Genomic DNA, 25,108 nt, shown 5'->3' with positions numbered 1-25,108 from the left:
GCCATCTTCACTGTCCTTGGACTGTATGCTATCCAACATTTTAATGATCAAACAATTCTATAATAAACAATAGTCATTAGGCTATAGTTACTAGTGGAATAGATAGTATGGAAAAAGTCAAGTGGCAGTGTAAACAGTTTTGGCCGTGTGATAAGCTCAAGAAGTCATTAATGTATGTATCAAAAAAATGCTTGACACATTCTCAAAATTATGCTCACTTTTTATGTTTTCAATTAGTTCAATTTTGTCATTTAAAAAAAATACTTCCTAAAAACCTCAATAGCTTCAACCCCATATCACTTGCATTAATATAACCAACTGTTATTCCTTCAGGGACCTCGTCTGTACAATCTCTGGCAATAACTTTTTTATTCTTTGCCATTGGTTGTTTAAAATAAATGTTATATCCTTATGTAAAAAAAGAAAACTTGTTTAAAACTTCAATAGCTTCCACCACATGTTACTTGCATGAATTCAATGAACTGGTATTGGTCCAGGGACCTCGTCAATACAATGAAAAACAATTACTTTGATATTTTTTGACTTTGGCTATTTCCTATGGATATGATTTAATTATATGTAAAAAATACTTACTTAAAACTTCAACAGCTTCCACCCCTAAGGACTTTCATGAATAAAACCAACTGTTACTAGTTCAGGTACTTTTTTTGTACAATCTACGGCAAATACTTTTGTATTTTTTCAATTTGGATATTTTCTATGATATTGGACGGACTTTAAATTAAAAACACTTCCTTAAAGTGTCAATAGCATTCACCCCATATGACTTTCATGAATACTAACAACTGTTATTGGTTCAGGGTCGCTGAACAATGTCAAATTGATTTGAGAGCAATATGTAATGTGTTTGAGAAGCTATATTGACATTTGTCAATAAAATGCAGCTAATGGGCAGAAGTAACTATGACCCTCTTTAGATAGCCAAATGGTGACACACTGCTCTGAAACGGCCAGTGGAGCGAAAGCTGGACTCATTCATACAAGTCATATCGGGGGAAAATAATTGAAGTTAAGGAAGTACTTGTCATGTACATAAAAACATTAACAAAAAATTGACAAGGTCAAAAAGCCCCAAAAGTAATTGCAGTGGATTGGAGGGAAGAGTTCCCTCAACCAATAACAGTTGGTTGTATTCATATGCAAGTCACATTGGGTTGAAGCTAAGTTTTATGGAAGTATTTTTTCATGTAAAGTCAACAAAAATTCATAAAAAAATAGCAAAGTCAAAAAATACAAAAGTAATTGCTGTAGATTGGACAGATGAGGAACCAATAACAGATAGTCATATGGGGTGAAAGCTATTGATGTTTGAAGGAAGTGTTTTTCATTTAAGTGATATGGGGTGGAAGCTATTAAAGTTACGTATTATTTGGCATATAATGAGGCATATTTCATTTCAATTGCCAAAGTAAAAAAATACAAAAGTAATTGCAATAGAATGTACAGACAAGGTCCCTAAACCAATAGCAGTTGGTTGTATTCATGAAAGTCATCTGGAGTTGAAGCTATTGAAGTTAAGAAAGTATTTTTGAAGTAAATGAAATGTATTGAAAATAGCCAAAGTAAAAACAGAAATATATACAACATATAATTAAATTATTTTAAAAAGTCATAAAATACTAAAGTAAATGCCTTCGAGCAATGTTTCAGCTACATTTGAACTCCAAAAACAAAATACCATACCGAATTGCAAAAGCAAGGGGTGTAACTTGTTCACTATCGTCAGCTGAATCAGAATGTCATTTATATCAATTTTGCACGGAACGTTTAATTAAGAGGTATTAATGATCAAATTACGAATCTTTAATATACTTATTAAGTACACGGCACTGTCTCTTTTAGTAATGTCGCAAGTGACACAGGCGCGTTTGGACTCCTGGACATGATCAATGTTTGTGCGTGTTGTTTAGCATTATAGCCACGCTAAAAACTATTGTTTTTGATGGATTCAGATTAAAAATACCCAGCATTCAGTCAGTTTGCAGCAGCTACGGTGTAGCGGCACCCAGAAGTGAACAAAGCGACCCGGAAGCGCTGAACCAATTGGAGGCAGGCAGAAAGAACATCAACATTTCATAAAGCAAGACAAAATCTGCAATCGGGACATCAGGTCTGTCTGCAATTATTTGATGTTATTTGTAAATGTATTTCTGGAAGTCGATAAACTGCAAATGTATGCATTGTGCAGATATGTATGCATTGCCCCTCGGTTCGTCAAAAAGTTGCAATGTTCAACGCATTTTTGTTAAGATTGGGATAACGTATTTTAGAATATCTGTCAGCGTGCGGTTGTGACCTTTACGCATCGATGATGTTGATTTATTAAAATATTTAGGTGCAATGCTTGGGCATCTTACCTATTTCCGTGTTATTTTGCAGGGCATGGTTGTTGTAGAAAGTGTCTGTTTTTTTAAGAGGTGGAGAGGCCGGGCTATTCTAACCTGCAATTTGTCGTAAACAAACATTCATGTTTTTGACATAAACACACCTTTGTGTTAGGCGGTCTTCTTTTAGGAGCAAAAGAAGATGCTCCTAATATTGGGATCTGCAGAATATGGCGTCTCGCCTTATAAAAATGAGTCAGGCTGCCATTTTTGTTTCTCTTTTGTCTGGATTTTTTTTTAAATAAAACTGTCTGAGTGGTATTGTATCGGATGGTCGCATCGCCAAATTATGTCACTGAATTCCAGAAAGGTCGAAGGGCACACGTGTTAGTCTAACACAAGTCTAGACTACCAAAGCAAACATGTTATGAGGGAAAAGTTACCAAAATTACCCTACGTAACTCATATTTTACTGGAAATGAATTTTGGTAAGAAATAATGAATACAACGATGACATTTTAACCTATTCTGATTTCTGACCAAAAATGTGTACTCAGCCATCTTTAGGCAAATTTAAATAAACATTTAGGAGTGGGATAAAGAATATTGAGAGTAGGCAAATCGAAAATGACTGACAGGTGTGAACAGTGAAAGTTTTCATCTGACTGCATTCTTATCATTTCTTGAATGGTAGGCCTTTATTTCACTGTGTAGTTTGAACTGAACATAATAGGTTTTTATACAAAAATGCTAGCCATAATTATGAAAATGTATTATTGGGACTGTGTGTGAATTGTTCTGTTCTGTTTATTATCTAATCTAAATACCACAATAAAAGTATTATATTAATACTTTATTATTGGCATGTCCTATTTTGTATAAGTATTACTTTTATGTAACAGAAATAATGTAACAACTTTAGTTATAACATAAAATACACACAATAACCAAATTCACACAGTCACAAAAATACATTTTCATAAGCCATATAGTACAATACTGCTATTTTGGTCTTGAGAGGTGGACCTGAGTATGCGTCCTATTAACGTTATTGTACTTTTTTCATTCTACTTACTCTGATTTTAAGAAACAATGTACTTCAGAAAACAAAGGAAAATATGAGGTATTCTCAAAAACAAATAGTCACCGGAATTAAAAAGTATATGGACATATAAACTGACACTGTTTTAATCTAAGTAGTTTTAATAACATCTGTCAAAAATGCTTTGTATATTTGTATTGGAAATGTATATAATACTGCAGTAAAATGTGTGTTTCTGTCTCAGGATGGCTGAGCCTCGATTCAACAACCCCTACTTCTGGCCTCCGCCTCCTTCCATGCCTGGCCAGGTAAGGACATCTTCCTTTTTTCTGTTCTTCCATCTAGGCTGATATTAAGCATCTCATTATTTTCTCAGAAGTATTTAAATCTAAGAATGTCCACATAGGTATTAACCCAGCAACAAAAGTAGGACTATAATGGGATCATCTTTAGCTTGATGGTTGATAAACTGGAGCTGTTTTCTGTTGAGCATGACCGGTTAACCCTTTCAGCTGGATAACCTGGTGCTCATCAACAAGATCAAGGAGCAGCTGATGGCTGAGAAGATCCGACCCCTGCACCTGCCGACCAATTCAGCCCCCTCCCAGCAAACCCTGCTGGTGGCCTCCTCCCCCTTGGACGGGGGGCAGCACAGCATGCTCATGCCCAAGCCCCAGCAGGGCCAGCATCACCCCCAGGGCTCGGTCCAGCAGCCCGACATCGCCCTGCATGCCCGCACAGCCTCCAGCTCTGTACCAGGTAGGTACTGTAACACTGTTTGCAGTCTGCTGTCTGCTCACCACATAGGTGCACACTGGAGACACCACTTGGCTCTGGTGATGCTTGAGACCTGTTACAATGGTGCATCTCAATAGTCTTAAGTGGTTTCCCCTCCGCAACTCCTCTGCATTCATTTGAGAACGCATAGATGAAAGTCATATGGTGGATGCCTACCAGTCCAGTTTTAAATAATTCCCATTTTATTATTGAGCATTGTAAGATTTCAGGATGGATGATGAGTAGAAATTGGTGCTATTTATAAAATGATTTTCTCATTGGTCCCTCAGTTAGATCAGTTAATTGTATTGCCTTCAATCTCTGATGCAGAAGTGATGGATGACAAGTCAGCAGTGAAGGTTAAAGGACTGTGGGATGAGTGGCACATGCGACAGATCGTTGAGCAGCCCTCTAGAGTCAACCATCGGTCAGGTAATAACCACACCCCCTTTCTCATGGGAAACATATATGTACAATCATCAATGAAAACATTCAACAGCCATGTACTACACGGCAAGGGATCAGACAAGAGCCAAATACATTTCAGTGTAACACGGTCCCTTATTAGTTTGCATAAAAGCTCAGTCTCTCAGCAAGCTAAATCGCTAACTTTTTGCATGGCTTATCACTTGTAAGTCTTCATGTGCCCATACACAGGTCTGGCCCCTATGTCCCGGCTGGACAGCCACAGCACTTCAGAGGCCCTCACCCCCACCTCCAGCAGCCAGAACCGACTGGGAGGGACCCCATCAATCAACATCATCTCTGGGCTGGCCAGCGGCCCTGGCATGGAACAGATAAAGAGCGGGGGCCTGGCCGGACTCCTCGGCCCACCACCCAAGACTCCCCGTGGGCGGAAGAAGATCAAAGCGGAGAGTGGAGGGCCTCTGCTGGTGGTGCCCTACCCCATCATGGCCTCTGGCGCCGACCTGGGCTGTGTAACCTTCCCTGCCAAAGAGGGCAAAACCTACAGGTATGGTTACTTCAACAACAAAAAGTTTTCGTTTCGCTTAGTTTAAAGTCTTATCTCTTAAATAAGTCACCCATTTTCAATGGTTTTTGACCTACTTGAGATATGTAGTTATGTTATATGCACATATCAGTAACATTTTACTTTAAGGGGGTACATACAGTACAGTAAGGCATTCAGTCATGACACCTTATTGGGTGTTGCAGTATCATTCGTAACAGAACCTTCGTCCGTGACATAAGATTTGACTCGGTCCCATTTTCCTGTATCCAGATGCAAACTGTGTCCGCTGACCTTCATGTCAAAGTCAGAGATGCAGATCCACTCCAAGTCCCACACGGAGGCCAAGCCCCACAAGTGTCCCCACTGCTCCAAGTCCTTTGCCAACGCATCCTACCTGGCCCAGCACCTCCGCATCCACCTGGGAATCAAGCCCTACCACTGCTCCTACTGCGAGAACTCCTTCCGCCAACTCTCGCACCTGCAGCAGCACACCAGGTCAGTTGAGTTCACCTTCATGGAATAGAAAGCGATGGAGAGACAAAAGTTGTCCACCACAATCCGCACCATATGAAAATGTGTCTGTTTCTTCACAATGACATTGACAACATTAAGGATATATTTTAAACCGGAGCATTCCATTGATGTATTGCTGGAATAGCTTTCCATCAGTAACACTGACATTGGGTAGTACTGTGAAATGTATGATACAGTGTATGTATCCATTATTTTACAACTGTCATAATATATAGTATGTTTACCCCATATTCTTTTACATGGTATTTTGTAATTACATTCTATTTTCTGCTGTAATTGCTCAATAAACCATAATATTTCAGTTCATTCTCTAACATGCATCTATCATCATCCGTATGTGTCTTAGAATCCATACTGGTGACAGACCCTATAAATGCGCGGCCCCTGGATGTGAAAAGGCCTTTACCCAGCTCTCTAACCTCCAGGTCAGTAGTAGCGACATCATAACAGGATTATTTACTCATCTTTTACAGTCCATCTCCCAGTCTTGAATGTCCCGACCCAATTGATAATGTTAAGGCCGAGGCTGCGGATCCGTTGGTAACCACTCCGTCCTGTCCCCCTGGCTCCCTTTCCCCCAGAGCTTGAAGATCCAAATCACTTTCTGCACGTGTTTCTATACGTCTACTTGATGTAGACGTTTTTCTGGTTACCCTCCCTTCAATTTCTCATTGTCAATCGTGCATGATTAATCCTGTTTTACCACTGAAATGTCCATGCAGCATCTGCATGCCAACCATTTGATCTCAATCAGTTTCATGGGGAGGTGCATTTAGATCGTCTTTAGTTATATAGTGTTGTTTGCGAAGTAGCCTACAAGGCTGTTTTGAATAATGTACAGTGAGGGAATTTTAGAGCAGATGGTGTTCACAAACTGTAGCATAGCCTAGCTGTGTTTAGTTTCAATCGAAGCACATATGTTGCATAGTAGCGCACACTGTTGAGTTTGGGCCACGTGAAAAAAATGTGACCATTAGCGCAATCATCCTAAAAATAGAAATTAGATGGTGTTTCTTGGCTTACAGTAACATTCTACTATGCTATTATATTTGGTTATGTTATTAAGCAATAAGGCACAAGAGGCAGTGCTGTATCATGAATACAGTCGCAGGTAAATGCCATTGTTCAGCCCGACGCGATACAGCACTGCCTCGAGTGCCTTATTTGCTTTTATAAAACAGTTACCAACATATTAAAATAGCAATGTATTACATATTTTAATTAATTCATACAATTGCATTCTTCCACCAGAAGATATAGTCCGGACAAAAGTTTGGTTATTTTGGGCATGTTGCTACATTCGTTAATTCTTTTTTTATATTTGCTATGCCTATGCAGAAGGACTGGACGTCCGTTCTAAACAAAATGGTTGCCATGCAGGCTGGATACGTTCTTGTCACTTGCTAGCTAGCCAACTTTAGCTAACTCAGTGAACCTGGAATGACAGTACACTAGCTGCATTTGTCTTTGTTATAGCTTTTTTTCCTATTGGCATTTACTTGGATGTCCATGATAATGACGTTGATGAGTGAATTCGACTGGCTCAGAAAAAGTTGTCTCTTGTCGCCTGGGCACCGTTCACTCTGTATGGTATTACAGAGATCGAAATTCTGAAGTGATTTTTTTTTTCAGAGGTCGGACAGGCAGACGTACCAAACTAAATGCTAGGCTGGAAGCAGAGGGAAATAATGTTTGAGTTGAGATGATTCGGACAGCAGCATGAACATGATATTCTTATGGAGGCATAGTCATACTTTTCAGATGGGACTGTCAGCAGGCATAGCTGTGTCGGCCAATACAGCACGGCAAGGAAACGCTGCTCTTGCAATCAGCATCCAGGATCCAACCAGTTTATAATGATTGATTCAGCTTTGATCTAACGTTATTAAACAAGCACCATTCGTCAGAGTAGCCTGTTCTCATCGAGTAGAGCAGAGACTGCGTAAAGTAGAGAATCATGTGCAGAATCTCCGGGACCTTTAGCTGTCGGGAAGAGGGGTCCAGAAACGTTGGGATCCACAACCACTTCGTAATGTTAAAGGTGGTACATGTAACAATTCAACCTGAACATAGTCCTAAATGGCAACAGTATACTGCCAAATTAAAATAATAAGATTCCATGAGAAACGAATATAGGTATTTTTAAGCCGTATTATTCAAAAATGACAAGGAAAAATGTATAACAATAGACCTAAATTGGATATCATTGCTGAAAATGTCAAGCAACAGTCTACTCAACCATACCATAACAACTTTACTGGAATGCTCTGAATGATAGTTATCCTGCAACGAGTGACTAGGTTGCTCTTACCTCTTCTCTCTCTCTCTCCCTGCCCCACTCTCTCGCGCTATGTAGTCCCACCAGAGGCAGCACAACAAAGACAAGCCGTACAAATGTCCCAACTGCTACCGTGCCTACTCAGATTCAGCATCGTTACAGATCCACCTGTCAGCGCACGCCATCAAAAATGCTAAGGCGTACTGCTGCAACATGTGTGGCCGGGCATACACCTCAGTGAGTATTCTAACCCACTGTTCAGTATTAGGTGTTAGTAGTAGTGTCAGCAAATACAAGGCATTGCTATGGTCCTGGTCAATTATAGTGTCTGTAAACATTTGCTCAAGCTGGACATTATGATAACTAAGCACGATTTAAGCTCACCACATGTAGAAATAATCTACAGTGGTCAAAGAATATTGTGAATATTGCTTCCTGACTTACAAAAACGTGCATGCACGAGTCATAACTGCATTTTGGAACCAGGGTTGCCAACATGCTTTTGTGTCAGGGATACAAACCGGTTTTGAGTCGTCCATTTTGTGTCTTTGCAGGAGACCTACCTTATGAAGCACATGTCCAAACACACGGTAGTGGAGCACCTAGTGAGCCATCAGTCCCCCCAGAGGAATGAATCCCCCAGTATCCCAATACGCATCTCTCTCATCTGAGTTTAGCATTACTGTATGTTGTTGTATTGTTTTCTATGGAAGGCTGACGTTTAGGGGCCCTGCACATAAGTCCATCGACCCAAGGCCTACATATGCATCACATGACACCTGACATTCATTTACAAACCCTTGTTCCATTTTTACACAGATTGGGTCGGTTAAAATAAAAACGAGCGTAGCATCTTCTTTGCAAAGGTTTATGTCAATGGGAACAAATGTCGGATCATGTCTCGTGTTGGATACAACTGAGCACTTACGAAGGCTTTATGCAAACAGTCTTATGCATTGGCCCTTAACATTTTAATGTACAAAAAAATGATTCCATTAAATGTTTTTTTTTTCTTTCAATATTTTCCCCTATACCTAAACTAAATGGATTCATGTTTTCTGGGTGTGTTCTGGCGACATCCAAAGATAATCTTAAAGCGCTCTCAGGCCTTGTGGTTTTGGATCCAAATGTTTTTCTATCTTTTCCGATGGAAATGCAAAAAGATTACTTGAGGCAGCTAAGAGTATTGACTGTGTCTAATCAAAAGTCTGATGTTTTTTGGTTATTTTTTTGTTCAAGCAAAGTTTACAGGGTCAGACTTCAAAAGCAGCATTTTAGAGAAAAGCAATTGGAACTATGTAGACAATTCGATTGTAAGGTTGTTTCTCTTGGAGGAATGGTGAAACAAAGTGCACCAAAATGTTTTAAAAAAAAGTAATGAATGTTTACTGTTTCGTCAAGATCAGTTCAATTGTTATGGTTAATGGAATCAAGATCATATGGGTTATATGATCAGACACTAATTAAATCAACTGAACTGTTCAAATCAACAGAACTTTTCAGACGTTTTCCTTGTGGCCAGGTATTACATATGTGAGTTGGTGGCTTTGCACCTACGTGAGGCTAGTCAAGATTCATTGGGAAAGCAAGTTAACATTAGCTAGTGCGTCAGCTTTATGGCTTTACTTGGCACTGCCCTCAATAGGCCTACACAAAGCTATCAAGATGAGCATTACAAATGTTATGAACAGTCATGTCAGCTTTTGTCAAGTAACTTCTGATGGTCATCATAACATAACACAAGCTGTTGTTAGCAAAGGAGAGTAATGCTTTCTGTCATGATAGTTCTAACTCACAACAGCTTATGTTGACAAGTTGGTAATGTGGTTAGGTCTATATTACTAGAGTAACTACATTTCTATTCTGAATATATTTAGAGAAATATATAGCTAACATACATTTATTGGAGGTGAAATATTTAGTATTTTTATTGACTTCTACTTTGTTATACTCTCACTGGTGTCACATTACACTTCACAATCATATCACCAAGTCAAGTTAAAGCTATTTCCCACCCTGGTTACAGAGGCCTGTGCTGCTTTTTTGAAAAAAAGGCAATTACATAGTTTAAACATGACAATGATATTTGAAAGTACACGGTTGGACCAAATAGTTAGCCAATATTAACCCTAATCCTACTACATTCAGGATTGTTTTATCTTGATTTGTGAAACTCATTCTCAACAGGTTTACATTTTAACGTGCAGTCAGTATGAGTTTGTTCAAACCATATAACTTCATATGATGGTAGTGTTACTGCAAGTGTTTCTTTCATCATGGTATGCACACAGTATTGTTGTATTTTTACTGTAATTTTACCTTCTGGTTGCTCTGGATGGTACTAGTAGCCTGTATTCTTCAGGTTAGGACAAGGTGCTAAGGCTAGATGTTTATTTGAGATGGAACTGAGAATATTGTTAAATACATTCATAGTTTGTTTAAAAAAAATACAATACAAGCCACTGGCCTGGAAATAAACATTTATGCCAACAGACTCTGCCACTTCAATTTACTCTCTTCCGAGAAAAAAATTGGTCAATGTACCGTTTCATAACGGTTTTGTACAGGTATGTTTATGTATGAACTTACTGTAATGATTTGTATTTCTGAATATTGATACTTTTTATAAATATTCATGTTTTATATCAGTTATTTACGTATAAGCTTTAACAATTTTATTATTGAACTACCATTTTATTTCCATATTCAGTATTGTGTTCTTCAGTATTTGGTCTTGTAAACATTTTTATTTTTCCGGATGGAATATCCAAACTGTAATCTGTATATGAATTAACTGTTAACCTATATTCTCTATGAAAAGATAGTGCAGATTTATTACACCTTTTCTTGTCTTGCTTTGTGATTTCATATAAAGTTTCTAGACAACTTAATATGCACACACAAGACAGAAGTAAAACTAAGAATATCAATGTTTAAAAAATAAAAATATCTTTACCTTGTTTAATAAACAGACTGTTATAAACACACTTTATATTGTAGTGCATAACTTTGATGAATAATTTAAAACAAAACAATTTGGTATTCTCCATTCAATATTTATCAATGATTGTTTGACATTTTGTTCCAGGATATGCCCTGGGGTGTATTCACTGGTAGGAACCAAAAAGAAGCAAACCACTAAAACGGGGAGCGACTAATCTGAACTTGTCCAATAAGAAACCCATGTTTTTGTTGACAAAACGTTTCCTACTGTTGGGCACTTATGATTACACCCCAGGTGTGCTTAAACTAAACAAAGGTATCAAATACACATGGGAAGATTCAATTACCTTTATTTATGAGTCAGAAGTTTACATACACCTTAGCTAAATACATTTAAACTCAGTTTTTCACAATTCCTGACATTTAATCCTGGTAAAAATTCCCTATCTTAGGTCAATTAGTATCACCACTTTACTTTAAGAATGTGAAATGTCAGAATAATAGAGAGAATGATTCATTTCAGCTTTAATTTCTTTCATCACATTCCCAGTGGGTCAGAAGTTTACATACACTCAATTAGTATATGGTAGCATTGCCTTTAAATTGTTTAGCTTGGGTCAAACGTTTTGGGTAGCCTTCCACAAGCTTCACACAATAAGTTGGGTGAATTATGGTCCATTCCTCCTGACAGAGCTGGTGTAACTGAGTGTGGTTTGTAGGCCTCCTAGCTCGCACACGCTTTTTCAGTTCTGCCCACAAATTTTCTATAGGATTGAGGTCAGGGCATTGTGATGGCCACTCCAAAACCTTGACTTTGTTGTCCTTAAGCCATTTTGCCACAACTTTGGAAGTATGTTTGGGGTCATTGTCCATTTGAAAGACCCATTTGAGACCAAGCTTTAACTTCCTGACTGATGTCTTGAGATGTTGCTTCAATATATCCACATAATTTTCCTCCTCATGATGACCTCTATTTTTGTGAAGTGCACCAGTCCCTTCTGCAGCAAAGCACCCCCACAACATGATGCTGCCACCCCCGTGCTTCACGGTTGGGATGGTGTTCTTCGGCTTACAAGCCTACCCCTTCTCCTCCAAACATAACAATGGTCATTATGGTCAAACAGTTCTATCTTTGTTTCATCAGACCAGAGGACATTTCTCCAAAAAGTACGATCTTTGTGCAGTTGCAAACCGTAGTCTGGCTTTTTTATGGTGGTTTTGGAGCAGTTGCTTCTTCCTTGCTGAGCGGCCTTTCAGGTTATGTCGATATAGGACTCGTTTTACTGTGGGTATAGATACTTTTGTACCTGTTTCCTCCAGCATCTTCACAAGGTCCTTTGCTGTTATGGGATTGATTTGCACTTTTCGCACCAAAGTACGTTCATCTCTAGGAGACAGAACATGTCTCCTTCCTGAGTGGTATGACGGCTGAGTGGTCCCATGGTGTTTATACTTGCGTACTATTGTTTGTACAGATGAACGTGGTACCTTCAGGCGTTTGGAAATTGCTCCCAAGGATGAACCAGACTTGTGGAGGTCTACCATTTTTTTCTGAGGTCTTTTGATTTTCCCATGATGTCAAGCGAAGAGGCACTGAGTTTGAAGGTAGGCCTTGAAATACATCCATGGGTTCACCTCCAATTAGGCTAATTGACATAATTTGAGTTATCAGAAGTTCTAAAGCCATGACATAATTTTCTGGAATTTTCCAAGCTGTTTAAAGGCACAGTCAACTTAGTGTATGTAAACTTCCGACTTCAACTGTACATGTTTTTCTTATCTGTACGTCAGTACCTAAACAAATCACAGGTTATTTCACTCAACTTTTCAAGTAAATTGCACGTCTCAGATTAATATGATTGTACATAGTAAGCATTATGTAATCACTTTGTGGTTAAAAGGATTCTACTAGTCTTTTTCACCCAATTTCTTTAAATCTGTAGCGAACAAAATGATGTTATCAAAAGCTGTCTATACTCTGAATATTGTATTTTCTAAGCCTATAAAGCAGTCACTATCCTCTACAAGATATTGTCACTCCCACAAAAGTGGCATAAAACAATAAGCAGTTCTCTCTTTTTAATGGTACCGTACCTAAAAAATCCTGACCTTTTAACTTCTTCGGGCTAGGGGGCAGTATTCGGAAGTGTGGATGAATGAAGTGCCCAATGTAAACTGCCTGTTACTCAGGCCCAGAAGCTAGGATATGCATATAATTGGTAGTATTGGATGGAAATCACTCTAAAGTTTCCAAAACTGTTAAAATAATGTCTGTGAGTATAACAGAACTGATATGGCAGGAGAAAACCTGAGCTCACCACTCATTGAAATGGCTGTCTATGGGATTATCAATGGAATTCCTCCCAGATTGCAGTTCCTATGGCTTCCAGTAGATGTCAACAGTCTTTAGAGTTTCAGGCTTGTTTTTTTTAAATGAGCTAGAATTTGTAGATTTTCTAGGTGGCACCCATTTTGGCTGTAGTATTGTGGCGCGTGTGGATGAGAGTGTGCACTTCGTTATTTATCTCCGGTAATGAACATACTATTTTTCGTCTTAAATTGTCTCGTTTATTTACATATTAGGGTACCTGAGGATTGATTAGAAACATTGTTTGACTTGTTTGAATGAAGTTTATTGGTAACTTTTGAGATTCGTATGCATTTTGAACGAGGGAAACCGGTGGATTACTGAATCAAGTGCGCCAACTAAACTTACTTTTTTGGGATATAAAGAAGGACTTTATCAAACAAAAGGACCATTTGTTATGTAGCTGGGACCCTTGGGATTGCAAACAGAGGAAGATCTTCAAAGGCAAGTGATTTATTTTATCACCATTTCTGACTTTCGTGACGCCTCTGCTTGTTTGGAAAATGTTTAATGCTTTTGTATGCGGGGCACTGTCCTCAGATAATCGCATGGTATGCTTTCGACGTAAAGCCTTTTTGAAATATGACAAAGCGGCTGGATTAACAAGAAGTTAAGCTTTTAAACGATGTAAGACACTTGTATTTTCATGAATTTTGTATTTTGAATTTCGCACTCTGCAATTTCACCGGATGTTGGCCAGGTGGGACGCTAGCCTACCCCAAAGAGGTTTTGGGCAAGCAAGTGGTTCCCATTCAAAGCAAAACCAACTTTTGTAAGGCTTACAATTACAAAAAGAGATGCACAGTACTGCATTGCCCACCATATAAAACATTGTTTTAGTATAGAACATAATATGACCACAGTTATAGTATAGCCTACACCAGAGTACAAGCTTGAGAATCCAGATTATAGTGGTTTCTGTGATAATTGAAGAACTGCTAATAACGCCCATTTGAAAGTCAGCTTTCTGCTCCTTCTCATTTAGCCTTCTACACACATACACATATGAGGAAGACCCCCCCTTTTGCCCTCAGAACAGCCTCAATTTGTTGGGGCATGGACTCTACAAGGTGTTGAAAACGCCTTTGGAAAATCTACATTTAAAAAAGTCTAATCTATTTAATAAACACCATCACAATAAATCCATTATATATTTTAGGCACGTCTAAAGAAACATCATGATATGAAGAACATTTATTTCAAAAGAACAGAATACCAGTTGGCCAACTGTACATTATCTGTGCCATGCCATAGGCTGTAGGCTTACTCATTTAGCAGACAAGATATGCTTATAAGTCCTGTGCCATTATTTTATATAATATTATTTTATAGTTTTTCCCATTATGGAGCAAGTGTGCGTGCATGTGTAGTGGCTATGTTGAGCATAAAAGTGACACACTAGATTTTGAGTTATTTAGCAACTTTAGTTGTGAATGATACAAACCTTAGAATGTCTTAGAAATCAAAACATATATATGGCTGCATGATGTACTATAGGTTGATTATTTGAGAATGTCCCCAAAAAATATTGGGCTCTGTATCTTGCCTGAGGCTGCACACACAGATCTCTCATCAAGTGATCATTCACTATACAGTGTATACAAAAGTATAGTGGATTAGGTTATTTCAGCTACACCCGTTGCTGACAGGTGTATAACATCGAGAACACAGCCATGCAATGTCTACAGACAAGCATTGGCAGTAAAATGGCCTTACTGAAGAGCTCAGTTCGTCAATTTTTTTTCCCTTATTGTGAAGTGGAAACATCTAGGAGCAACAACGGTTTAGCCGCGAAGTGGTAGGCCACACAAGCTCACAGAACGGGACCGCCGAGTGCTGAAGCTCGTAGCACATAAAAATCGTCTGTCCTAGGGTTGCAACACTCACTACGGAGCTCCAAACTACCTCTGGAAGCAACGTCAGCACAAGAACTGTTCGTCGGGAGCTTCATGAAATGGGTTTCCATGGTCGAGCAGCCTCACACAAGCCTAAGATCACAATGTGTAATGCCAAGCATTGGCTGGAAAGATGTAAAGCTCGCCACCATTGGACTCAGGAGCAGTGGAAACGCATTCTCTGGAGTGATGAATCACACTTTACCATCTGGCAGTCTGACGGACGAATCTGGGTATGGTGGATGCCTGGGTATGGCGGATGCCTAACACTACCTGAATGGTCTGGATGTTTTTCATGATTCGGGCTAGGCCCCTTAGTTCCAGTTAAGGGAAATCTTAACGCTACAGCATACTGTTACAAGCTTTGGTTTTTCCATTTATGTTTTGAGGTTGGACTTTAGCACGTAGGGCGCACCGATTTGGTATCACCTCGTTAGTCAGTATGTGTTACACCTGTGCTGGTTGCCATCTCGTTGGGGGCCCAGGTGCTATTTAAGAGTGGCTGGCCCAGTGCTCCAGTTGTCTTTATAGAGGCGGAGAGTTAACACCTTTTTAGTTGGTGCTCCCTATTTGATTTTTAGAAAGGCAATCCTTTCTGATTTAGTTTTGCTCCACCTTTTTGGTTTGCTTCTTGTCTTTAAGTAGGTGTGGGTTTTTCTTTTGTTTGCCTCTTTGTGGGCAAATTTAGTGGGTGCTCATGGAGGGTGTCTTTTAGGTCCCAGTTGTTGCAACTTTCAGTGAACATCCCCATGAATGTTTTTGTTTGTTGTCAGTGACTCTTTGTTAGTTCCCATTTCTGTTTGAGTGATCATTTTTTGTTTTCTTGCTGGGAAACATAACAAAATGGGGGCTTGTCCCTACCATCTTGTTTCCCTTGAGTATGGTAGTCGCCCTAGTCATCTACTCTGAAGCTCTGCTGTGCCCCGATATCTGAGTGTTCAAAATACACTTTCGTAGTAGAGTTTCTGTCACTGACATCCACCTTGAGGGGTTATAATTTCTAAGATTGGTAGAATAATTTTGAAAGTTGCATAAACACACCGGCTAATAAAATAAAGCCATGGACTTGAAGTTGGAAACATTTGTTGAAAAACCTACATGGGAGATGCTAGATAAATGTACAAAGGCGAATATGCTCGTCATTGTAAAGCATTATGACATCGAGGTGGCATCTGGCGATCCAAAAGCAGTAGTCAAAGAGTTGAATGGTGCTGCTTGGGTGGAGGAGGAAATCCTTTTGGAGAGGGAGGTTGATGAAATGGGGCCCACGGGTGGTAGAGTAAATCCTGTAGACGTGCAACTAAGGGAGTTAGACCTAAAGGCAAAGTTGGAGCAACAAAAATTTGAGATGGAGCACCAGGAAAGGGAAAGAGAACGTGAGGAGTGGTTGGATCAAAGGGAAAGATCAGCGTGCAGCCAAACAACAAGAACGAGAACGTGCAGCCAGACTAGAACAAGAAGAACGTACGCATGTCATTCGATTAAATAATCGAGCTGGAAGCATGACGAAGGGAGATAGATCTGGAAGCACTCCGAATCCAGTCAGGCCATCCTGCATCCTCAACAGAGTTTTTGATCTTGGGCAAAACAGCCGACTTGTACCACCTTTCAACCAAAAGGAGGTGGGTGTATATTTGACTCTGTTTGAGCAGATTGCCACATCCCTGAAATGGCTGCGAGATATTTGGTCACTGTTCCTCCAAAGTGTTCCTGTGGGATAGGCTCAGAAAGTGTACGCCACTTTATCTCTTGACCAGAGTTTTGATTATGACACTGTTAAAGTTGAGATCCTTCGGGCTTCATGTCTCTGCAGAGTGGAGATGTTGTTAAGCGGCCGGTGAAGATACTGTGAGACACTGGGGCAGCCCAGTCCTTCATTTTGGAGGGTGTTTTGCCTTTGTCTGACACTTCAGCAACTGATTGCAGTGTGTTAGTACACGGCGTGGAGATGGGTTGCATGGAAGTTCCTTTGTATAATGTGGAACTTCAGTCTGATCTTATGTCTGGTTCCATTGGAGTGAGGCCTATTCTACCGGTGAAGGGGGTTTCATTCATTTTGGGAAACAAAAAACTTTGTCTAGTACTACGTTGACAATTTTCAGCAAGTTGCAACCATGAAATATAGTTATAAACAGTTTTCCATAAACAAGTTCTAAACCATGTTCGATGCAATTTGTAAGTAAAACTTTGTCCAGTACTGTGTAATTGAGATGGTAGGAACACTATGGACATTTTTGGCTTGGGGGAAAGTTTTGCCAAATCCTGTGGTTTGTAAGGAACCCAGAGTAGAGGAACCTGATGGGTTATCAGAAAAGTACCCTAGAGTGTTCCCAGCGTGTGCCGTTACATATGCTATGTCTAAGAAAGTCGCAGGGCGCAAGTCTAGTGTTGAGGAGGATGTCAACAATTCCACCTTAGTCGATCTGTCCGAGACGTTTATGGGTGATCTTGATTTCGTTAAACCTCCTGAGTTGACCTCTTCTATGAAAACCCCAAAGGTGAGTGAGTTTGTAGCACTGCTGGAGGAAGAGAGGGTCACTACAGAAGCACCTGATTGCGGAACAAAGTAAAGATGTTTCCCTCACCCCTCTTTTTGCTGAGATACTTCCAGCGGAGGAGTTGGACGAAGTCCGTGTGGGTTACTTTGACAGAGATGGTGTTCTAATGAGGAAATTGCATTCTCGCGCCACTTCTGGGCAAGAGGATTGGCCCAGTATATTTAAAATTGTCGTTCCAGTTACACTTCGAAAAGAGATTGGCTCACGACGGTAGTTTGGCAGGCCATCTTGGGGTCAACAAAATACATGTTTTAAAATGTCAGCCAATTGATTGGTCAAAAGAACAGATGATTTTCGCATCCACCAAGATTTTTTTTTAGTAAGGGACAGCCCTAAATAAAACAAATGAATGTACACCATTGTATATAATTATATATAATATGTATATGTATATGTATATATGTATATAATATAATTGTATATAATTTAACTGAGCTGAATAAAATAGAAAGTATATTTTCCCATTGCAGAGCAAGAGTGCACGCATATGAAGTGGCCATGTTGAGCTTTAAAGGGATCATTTGAAACAGGTTTTATACGCTAGATTTAGAGTTATTTGGCAACTTTAGTTGTGAATGATACAAACCTTAGAATGCATTAAATCAAATGATATATGGGCTGCATGATGCGACTATAGGCAATTGATGATTTGAGAAAGTCGCAAAAAAGCTTGCGCTCTGTTCCTTGCCTCGGGCTGCACACGCTAATCTCTCATCATCTTTTCACCTATCAGACTATTCTCAATTGAATCTTGTCTTTACTAATATGTAACATTTGTTTCAATTTAGAATAGCCCATTATCAAAGGGGCAAGACCAAAAAATACATCATACTGTATGTATGCACTGGAATAATCAAATAAAATGTTATTGATCAAATACACATATTTAGCAGATGTTATTGCAGGTGTAGCGAAATGCTTGTGTTCCTAGCTCCGACAGTGCAGTAGTATCTAACAATCAAGGCCGGCCCTCCCATTAGGCAAGATTAGGCAGCCGCCTAATTTGGGGCGGCATTTTGACAATTGGCAATTGGCTACTACACCGCCGACGGCACCCCAGTCACCAGCTCATAGTGTTGCTGCAGTTCCCGCCCCCACCCCATTCCCGCTTCTCCCGAAGTTCACTCCTACTATCCTCCGTAGCTATGGTGATGTGTGTGTGTGTTTATATAGGATTATCCAATTGTGAAACCTTAATAAAATGAACCTGCCAATTTATTTATTTTTATGTTTGCGTGTGACGAAGACGATTAGTCATTAAGGCAGTAGCTTAACCTAGCCTGTTAATGTTAGCTAGCTACTAACTTACTAATGGATATAATTTTAGCTATCAGTAAGCGAATATAAAAAAAACAGGAAAGAAATTCGCTGCTGAAATGTATCAGCGTGCAGCAATGTCCATCAGCCGGTGTGGAGAATGACAAGCATCCGAGGACAGGCCATTAATTCGCCAAGAACAACGATTCTAGCAGCGAAGAGGGCACACCGGTGGAGTCCGGGCCATGCACTTCCACCGATGATGACACCTCTATGGCAGGAAAAGGACAGTTGGTTGCACCAGGCCTAGCCACACCTCCAAACAATGCCGGCGAAACCCTACTATCCTGGACCCAGACTCAGTATCGTTACTCCCCGTCCCCGATGACAGTGGTGTGGCTGCTGCTAAATCTGACTCCCAGACAAAAAACATAACATCTGTTTTTCAAACAGAAATTTGCATCCTGCAGCACAAACTCCAAAAAGTTTTGGGACACTGTAAAGTCCATGGAGAATAAGAGCACCTCCTCCGGGCTGCCCACTGCACTGAGGCTAGGAAACACTGTCACCACCTATAAATCCACAATAATTGAGAATTTCAATAAGCATTTTTCTACGGCTGGCCGTGCTTTCCACCTGGCCACCCCTACCCTGGTCAACAGCCCTGCACCCCCCACAGCAACTTTCCCAAGCCTCCCCCATTTCTCCTTCACCCAAATCCAGATAGCTGATGTTCTGAAAGAGCTGCAACATCTGGACCCCTACCAATCAGCAGGGCTAGACAATCTGGAACCTCTCTTTCTAAAATGATCAGCCCAAATTGTTGCAACCTCTATTACTAGCCTTTTCAACCTCTCTTTCGTATCGTCTGAGATCCACAAAGATCCCCCTCTTCAAAGGGGGAGACACTCTAGACCCAAACTGTTACTGATCTATATATATCCTGCCCTGTCTTTCTAAGGTATTCGAAAGCCAAGCTAACAAACAAATCACCGAACATTTCAAATCCCACCGTACGCTATGCAATCTGGTTTCCGAGCTGGTCATGGGTGCACCTCAGCCACGCTCAAGGTCCTAAACGATATCATAACCGCCATTGATAGAGACAATACTGTGCAGCTGTATTCATCGACCTGGCCAAGGCTTTCGACTCGGTCAATCACCACATTCTTATCGGCAGACTCAACCGCCTTGGTTTCTCAAATGACTGCCTCGCCTGGTTCACCAACTACTTATCAGAGTTCAGTGTGTCAAATCGGAGGGCCTGTTGTCCGGACCTCTGGCAGTCTCTATGGGGTTAAATTCTCGGGCCGACTCTTTTCTCTGTATATATCAATGATGTCGCTCTTGCTGCTGGTGATTCTCTGATCCACCTCTACGCAGACGACACCATTCTGTATACTTCTGGCCCTTCTTTGGACACTGTGTTAACTAACCTCCAGATGAGCTTCAATGCCATACAACTCTCCTTCCGTAGCCTTCAACTGCTCTTAAATGCAAGTAAAACTAAATGCATGCTCTTCAACCGATCGCTGCCCGCACCTGCCCGCCCGTCCAGCATCACTACTTCTGACGGTTCTGACTTAGAATATGTGGACAACTACAAATACCTAGGTGTTTGGTTAGATTGTAAACTCTCCTTCCAGACTCACATTAAGCATCTCCAATCCAAAATTAAATCTAGAATCGGCTTCCTATTTCGCAACAAAGCATCCTTCACTCATGCTGCCAAACATACCCTCGTAAAACTGACTATCCTACCGATCCTTGACTTCGGCGATGTCATTTACAAAATAGCCTCCAACACTACTCAGCAAATTGGATTCAGTTTATCACAGTGCCATCTGTTTTGTCATCAAAGCCCCATATACTACCCACCACTGCGACCTGTATGCTCTCGTTGGCTGGCCCTCGCTTCATATTCGTCGCCGAACCTACTGGATCCAGGTCATCTATAAGTCTTTGCTAGGTAAAGCCCTGCATTATCTCAGCTAACTGGTTACCATAGCAGCACCCACCCATAGCACGCGCTCCAGCAGGTATATTTCACCGGTCACCCCCAAAGCCAATTCCTCCTTTTGCTGCCTTTCCTTCCAGTTCTCTGCTGCCAATGAATGGAACGAATTCCGAAAATCACTGAAGCTGGAGACCCATATCCCCCTCACTTTTAAGCATCAGCTGTCAGAGCAGCTCACAGATCACTGCACCTGTACACAGCCCATCTGTAAATAGCCCATCCAACTACCTCATCCCCATTCTGTTATTTATCTTTGTTGCTCCTTTGCACCCCAGTATCTCTACTTGCACATTCATCTTCTGCACAACTATCACTCCAGTGTTTAATTGCTAAATTGTAATTATTTTGCCACTATGGCCTATTCATTGCCTTACCTCCCTCATCTTACCTCATTTGTACACACTGTATATATACTTTTTTCTCTATTGTGCTATTGACTATATTTGTTTATTCCGTGTGTAACTCTGTGTTGTTGTTTGTGTCGCACTGCTTTTCTTTTGTCTTGGCCAGGTCGCAGTTGTAAATGAGAACGTGTTCTCAACTGGCCGACCTGGTTAAATAAAGGTGAAATAAATAAAAATAAACAAATAAAAATAAAAGATCCTGGTGAGTGGCCAAAATATATGAATGGATCTTTATGGGATATGTGCAGGCGAGGCCACATCACCATAACGAGGGGAATGTCCAAAGAGATGAGGGGCAACGAAAGTTTTCGGTGGCCCACTACAATAGGAGGATGGCGAACGAGGAGATACTTTCTTCAAAGGAGTGCAAATCTGTGCTGGTCAGGGATGGAACCAGGGACTGGAAGAAACTGTGCCACCTCAGCTCGCATGAGAAGTCGCATGACCACCTAGATAGTTTCCAGAGGTAGAAAGAGCTGGAGATCAGGCTGGTGTCCAAGCAAACTATCGACGCACAAGACCAACGGGCTATTGACGGAGAGGCTACACTGGCAGCAGGTGCTGCAGAGGCTCATAGCCCTGATACGCGTAATGGCCACCCAGAACATTGCGTTACGTGGGACCACCGACAGGCTGAACGAGCCAAATAATGGGAACTTTCTGAAGTTTGTGGAAATGCTGGGTATCTCTGACGTAATCATGAAGGAGTACTCAATTATGAGAGATTATTCAATTATCTGTCACTTTTGTATTTTTTTTTTTAGATTTAAATAGACTACATCCTAATCTCGCTCTCCCTCTCTGCCCTCTATCTCGCTCTGTCTCTCTCAGATGATTTAATTTTAGGACCATGGGCAGCCACCGAGAGAACATCGCTGACTGCAATGCAGCACCACAGAAGAGGAAAGAATCCACTTTAGGAGGAGACAACATACATAAATTCTGATACTGATGTTGGACAATCAAATTCGATATGTAAATAAACGAAATTCGTTAAGGCTGGGGCATTGACATAGAGCTTATTTTACACTGCTCCAGCGAAACGAGGGCCGCCATGCATTTATGAAAGCACTTCTTTCCGAAGCTCAAATGATCTTTCTTTCTTTTTTTTTACAGTTCTACGGGTATACAAAAATGTTAAATATGTTATATAAAAGTGTTATTTCTATTCTAACAATTATGCCATGTGTGATAACAGGTGGCATATTATTAATAAGAAATTCGGTTTCCTACTATAAGCAGTTGGCTGCAGAATGACAGCAACATTGTAACTTTCAAATGCAGGGGTTAAAGTAAAATTCCAAATACTCCAATACTGTCGCATGCACTGATTAAATACCTCCGTGTCTGGGAAGGGCTCGGTGTGTTTGGTTAAAACCAGGGCTCAAGTTGAGTGAGGGTATCACATACCCTTTGTTAAAGAAAATGGCAAAAGGATATCTATTGTTTGCTTTAAATGTATCCAAATTATATCAAGCGTTCTTTAACTATGCTTAACTCGGTGATGCCTTATGGTAAAAACAAGCTGCGAAAGACGTGACTCCGACGCATATGTAGATAGATTGATGCCTCGCTATGACATTCTGAAGCTGAGCTGCAGCCTCTAATATTTGAGGAGATAAAAAAATGGACTTTGCTATTCTGTCGCTGTTAATTGAGCTTTTCTCTTTCTGAAAAGAGATGTTTGTTTAAACCCAGGCAGCTTATAGGGAAGCACTTCTGTTGTACAACGGACGAGTAGCCAGCAGCTGAAGCTTACATTTTTCTGCTCTGTCTGGGTGGAAAGGTAACTTTTGAAAGTGCCATGCTTAGATTCATAAGGATGTCTAAGATGTAATTATTTGCAAACAGCGTTGCAAACAAGACACGCTGGTTTGACATTGAGAAATATGGTAAGAATGCCTACTTCCCTGTCTATTATTCCCTGATACTTCAATGTTTTGGGGGTGGCAGATTTTTGTCTTACCTTCTGCCGCCCTGCAAACAATTCACAACAACACACACAAATCTAAAAGTAAAATCATGAAATTAAGAAATATAAATATTAGGATGAGCAATGTCGGAGTGTCATTGACTAGAAAACAGTATGTAAACATGATTAAAGTGACTCGTCTTCCATTATTAGTGACCAGTGATTCCATGTCTATGTACATAGGGCAGCAGATTCTAAGGTGCAGGGTTGAGTAACCGCAGGGGCGAAAATCTGATATCAACCTTGGAGGGGACAATTACATTACATTTTCTCAAGAGCAATTCCTGAGGGGGACACCAAAAGTAGTGCTGTAACACATAGCATACGTTGTTAAATGTATATTGAGGAACCATAATTCCTACAACTGGATAATTGATAGGTACAGTAGTTAACTGAAGGGTTTTCCCAACTTGTTCAAATGTTTAAATCATTATAATTCTACTACTAATAATAGTTATAGCAGTGCTCCTTACCAGTCCAGTATGTATGCAGGTATTCGTACTTACAACCAGCAATATCAAGAAAGGTCAGTAGGTGACAATGGTACTGTACACTGTATGGGTGTAGTTTTCATAAATACAATGAACATGGTGTGATCACATCTAAAAGAATCTCCATTGAGAACCATCACAAAGTTGGTCTCCGTATTGAATTGACCTTTTAATTTGACTTTTTCTGATACATTTATATAGTCATTAAATATGTGCACCTGGCCTGAGTCTACTACAATATCTTTGCAAGAACAAAAACCTTAAAATAAGTACAGTTCTAAAAGCAAAATAACTACTTCAATGAAAAACCCAAATAAATCAAACAAAATATCCTTCAGTCAGTGTCTCAACTCTTCAAACAGCAGCTATGGACAAGTATGTCGCACAAAGTATGCAATTTTAAATAAAATAACATGAAATAAATAATTTGTAAGTGTACTGAAAACTACTAAACAAAAGAACAAATATCAATTACACCAGGGGTTCTCAAACAGGGGTCCATGGACTAATTGCAAGGGGTCCGTGAAAAAAAAAAGTGTAATGAATGTAGTCAGTACCACAAGGTTTCCAGTAAGTTTACATATAATATAGAGGGGGTGGAGGTCCCTGAGGACCGCTCAAAACCTTGCCTGCCTTGCCTCAAAATATGCAGGGGTTCCAGTACCCCAAAAAGGTGGAGAACCACTGCTATACACACTACTGAACAAAAGAACCGAGCATATGTTTGCGGGTTTCCTCAACAACACATCAGTTGCCACTTTCGCAATGCCCTCGCCTGTTGTCTCCGACACCCTGTATAGCCCAATAAACTCCTTGTGAGGGACATGGTCATGGTCAACATAACGCAGACAGACATTCTCCTGTTCAGCACCAGAGACATCTTGAGTACCATCAACAATTAATGAAAATTGTACAATCGGAAGAGACCTAATCTCAGCTGCAATGCCTCGAATGACTATTGGCCATGATGTTCAGAATTTCATTCTGTGCTTTGGGGCCTGTGTACATTGTGGTACGCTCTGTTAACCACTTCAGTAAAATGGGATCATCCTCTTCTGCCCTAAGTTTCAAAATCTGGTATAAATTCCCACTGTCATCCGTGTGGCCTCTAAAGGCTTGTCCCTGTCTTACTACATGCCGCACCGAACTAACAATTTTCATCAAGCAATGCCTTGCGTCATCCTACTGTTTACCCCACGCGCTGGATAACTGGACACTGATTGGATTTAGCTGGTGTGCTGTTACAATTACAAA

At 40.3% G+C, this 25,108-nt stretch overlaps 1 protein-coding gene across 6 annotated transcripts; it reads left to right on the top strand.

The window, feature by feature from the left end:
• The first annotated feature begins 1,991 nt into the window (after positions 1 to 1,991).
• On the top strand, positions 1,992 to 22,393 carry znf362b (zinc finger protein 362b). Of its 6 annotated transcripts, none has more exons than XM_071347169.1 (9): positions 1,992 to 2,131; positions 3,632 to 3,695; positions 3,927 to 4,146; positions 4,495 to 4,596; positions 4,801 to 5,137; positions 5,408 to 5,632; positions 6,018 to 6,096; positions 8,028 to 8,186; positions 8,504 to 10,936. In XM_071347169.1, exons 2-9 carry the CDS (start codon positions 3,633 to 3,635, stop codon positions 8,618 to 8,620), a joined length of 1,302 nt encoding a protein of 433 aa, XP_071203270.1. In that variant the 5' UTR covers positions 1,992 to 2,131; position 3,632; the 3' UTR covers positions 8,621 to 10,936. The 6 variants fall into 6 exon arrangements, with proteins under 6 accessions (XP_071203270.1, XP_071203269.1, XP_071203267.1 ...); XM_071347168.1 differs by having other exon boundaries at positions 3,900 to 4,146; positions 4,498 to 4,596; positions 4,822 to 5,137; XM_071347166.1 differs by having other exon boundaries at positions 3,900 to 4,146; positions 4,498 to 4,596.
• The last annotated feature ends 2,715 nt before the right edge of the window (positions 22,394 to 25,108 follow it).

Source organism: Salvelinus alpinus, chromosome 17 (genome assembly GCF_045679555.1).
Source record: "Salvelinus alpinus chromosome 17, SLU_Salpinus.1, whole genome shotgun sequence".
Lineage (NCBI taxonomy): Eukaryota > Metazoa > Chordata > Actinopteri > Salmoniformes > Salmonidae > Salvelinus > Salvelinus alpinus.
The sequence above is the reverse complement of the archived record's forward strand: the minus strand, read 5'-3'. Positions and strand labels throughout refer to the sequence as shown.

Bases quoted from the DNA above. Each gene is read 5' to 3' on its own strand.
- znf362b (XM_071347165.1), top strand. From the start codon at position 3,633: ATGGCTGAGCCTCGATTCAACAACCCCTACTTCTGGCCTCCGCCTCCT. The intron at 3,696-3,899 runs GTAAGGACATCT...TAACCCTTTCAG, and splicing joins CTCCTTCCATGCCTGGCCAG to CTGGATAACCTGGTGCTCAT. The intron at 5,633-6,017 runs GTCAGTTGAGTT...TATGTGTCTTAG, and splicing joins CACCTGCAGCAGCACACCAG to AATCCATACTGGTGACAGAC.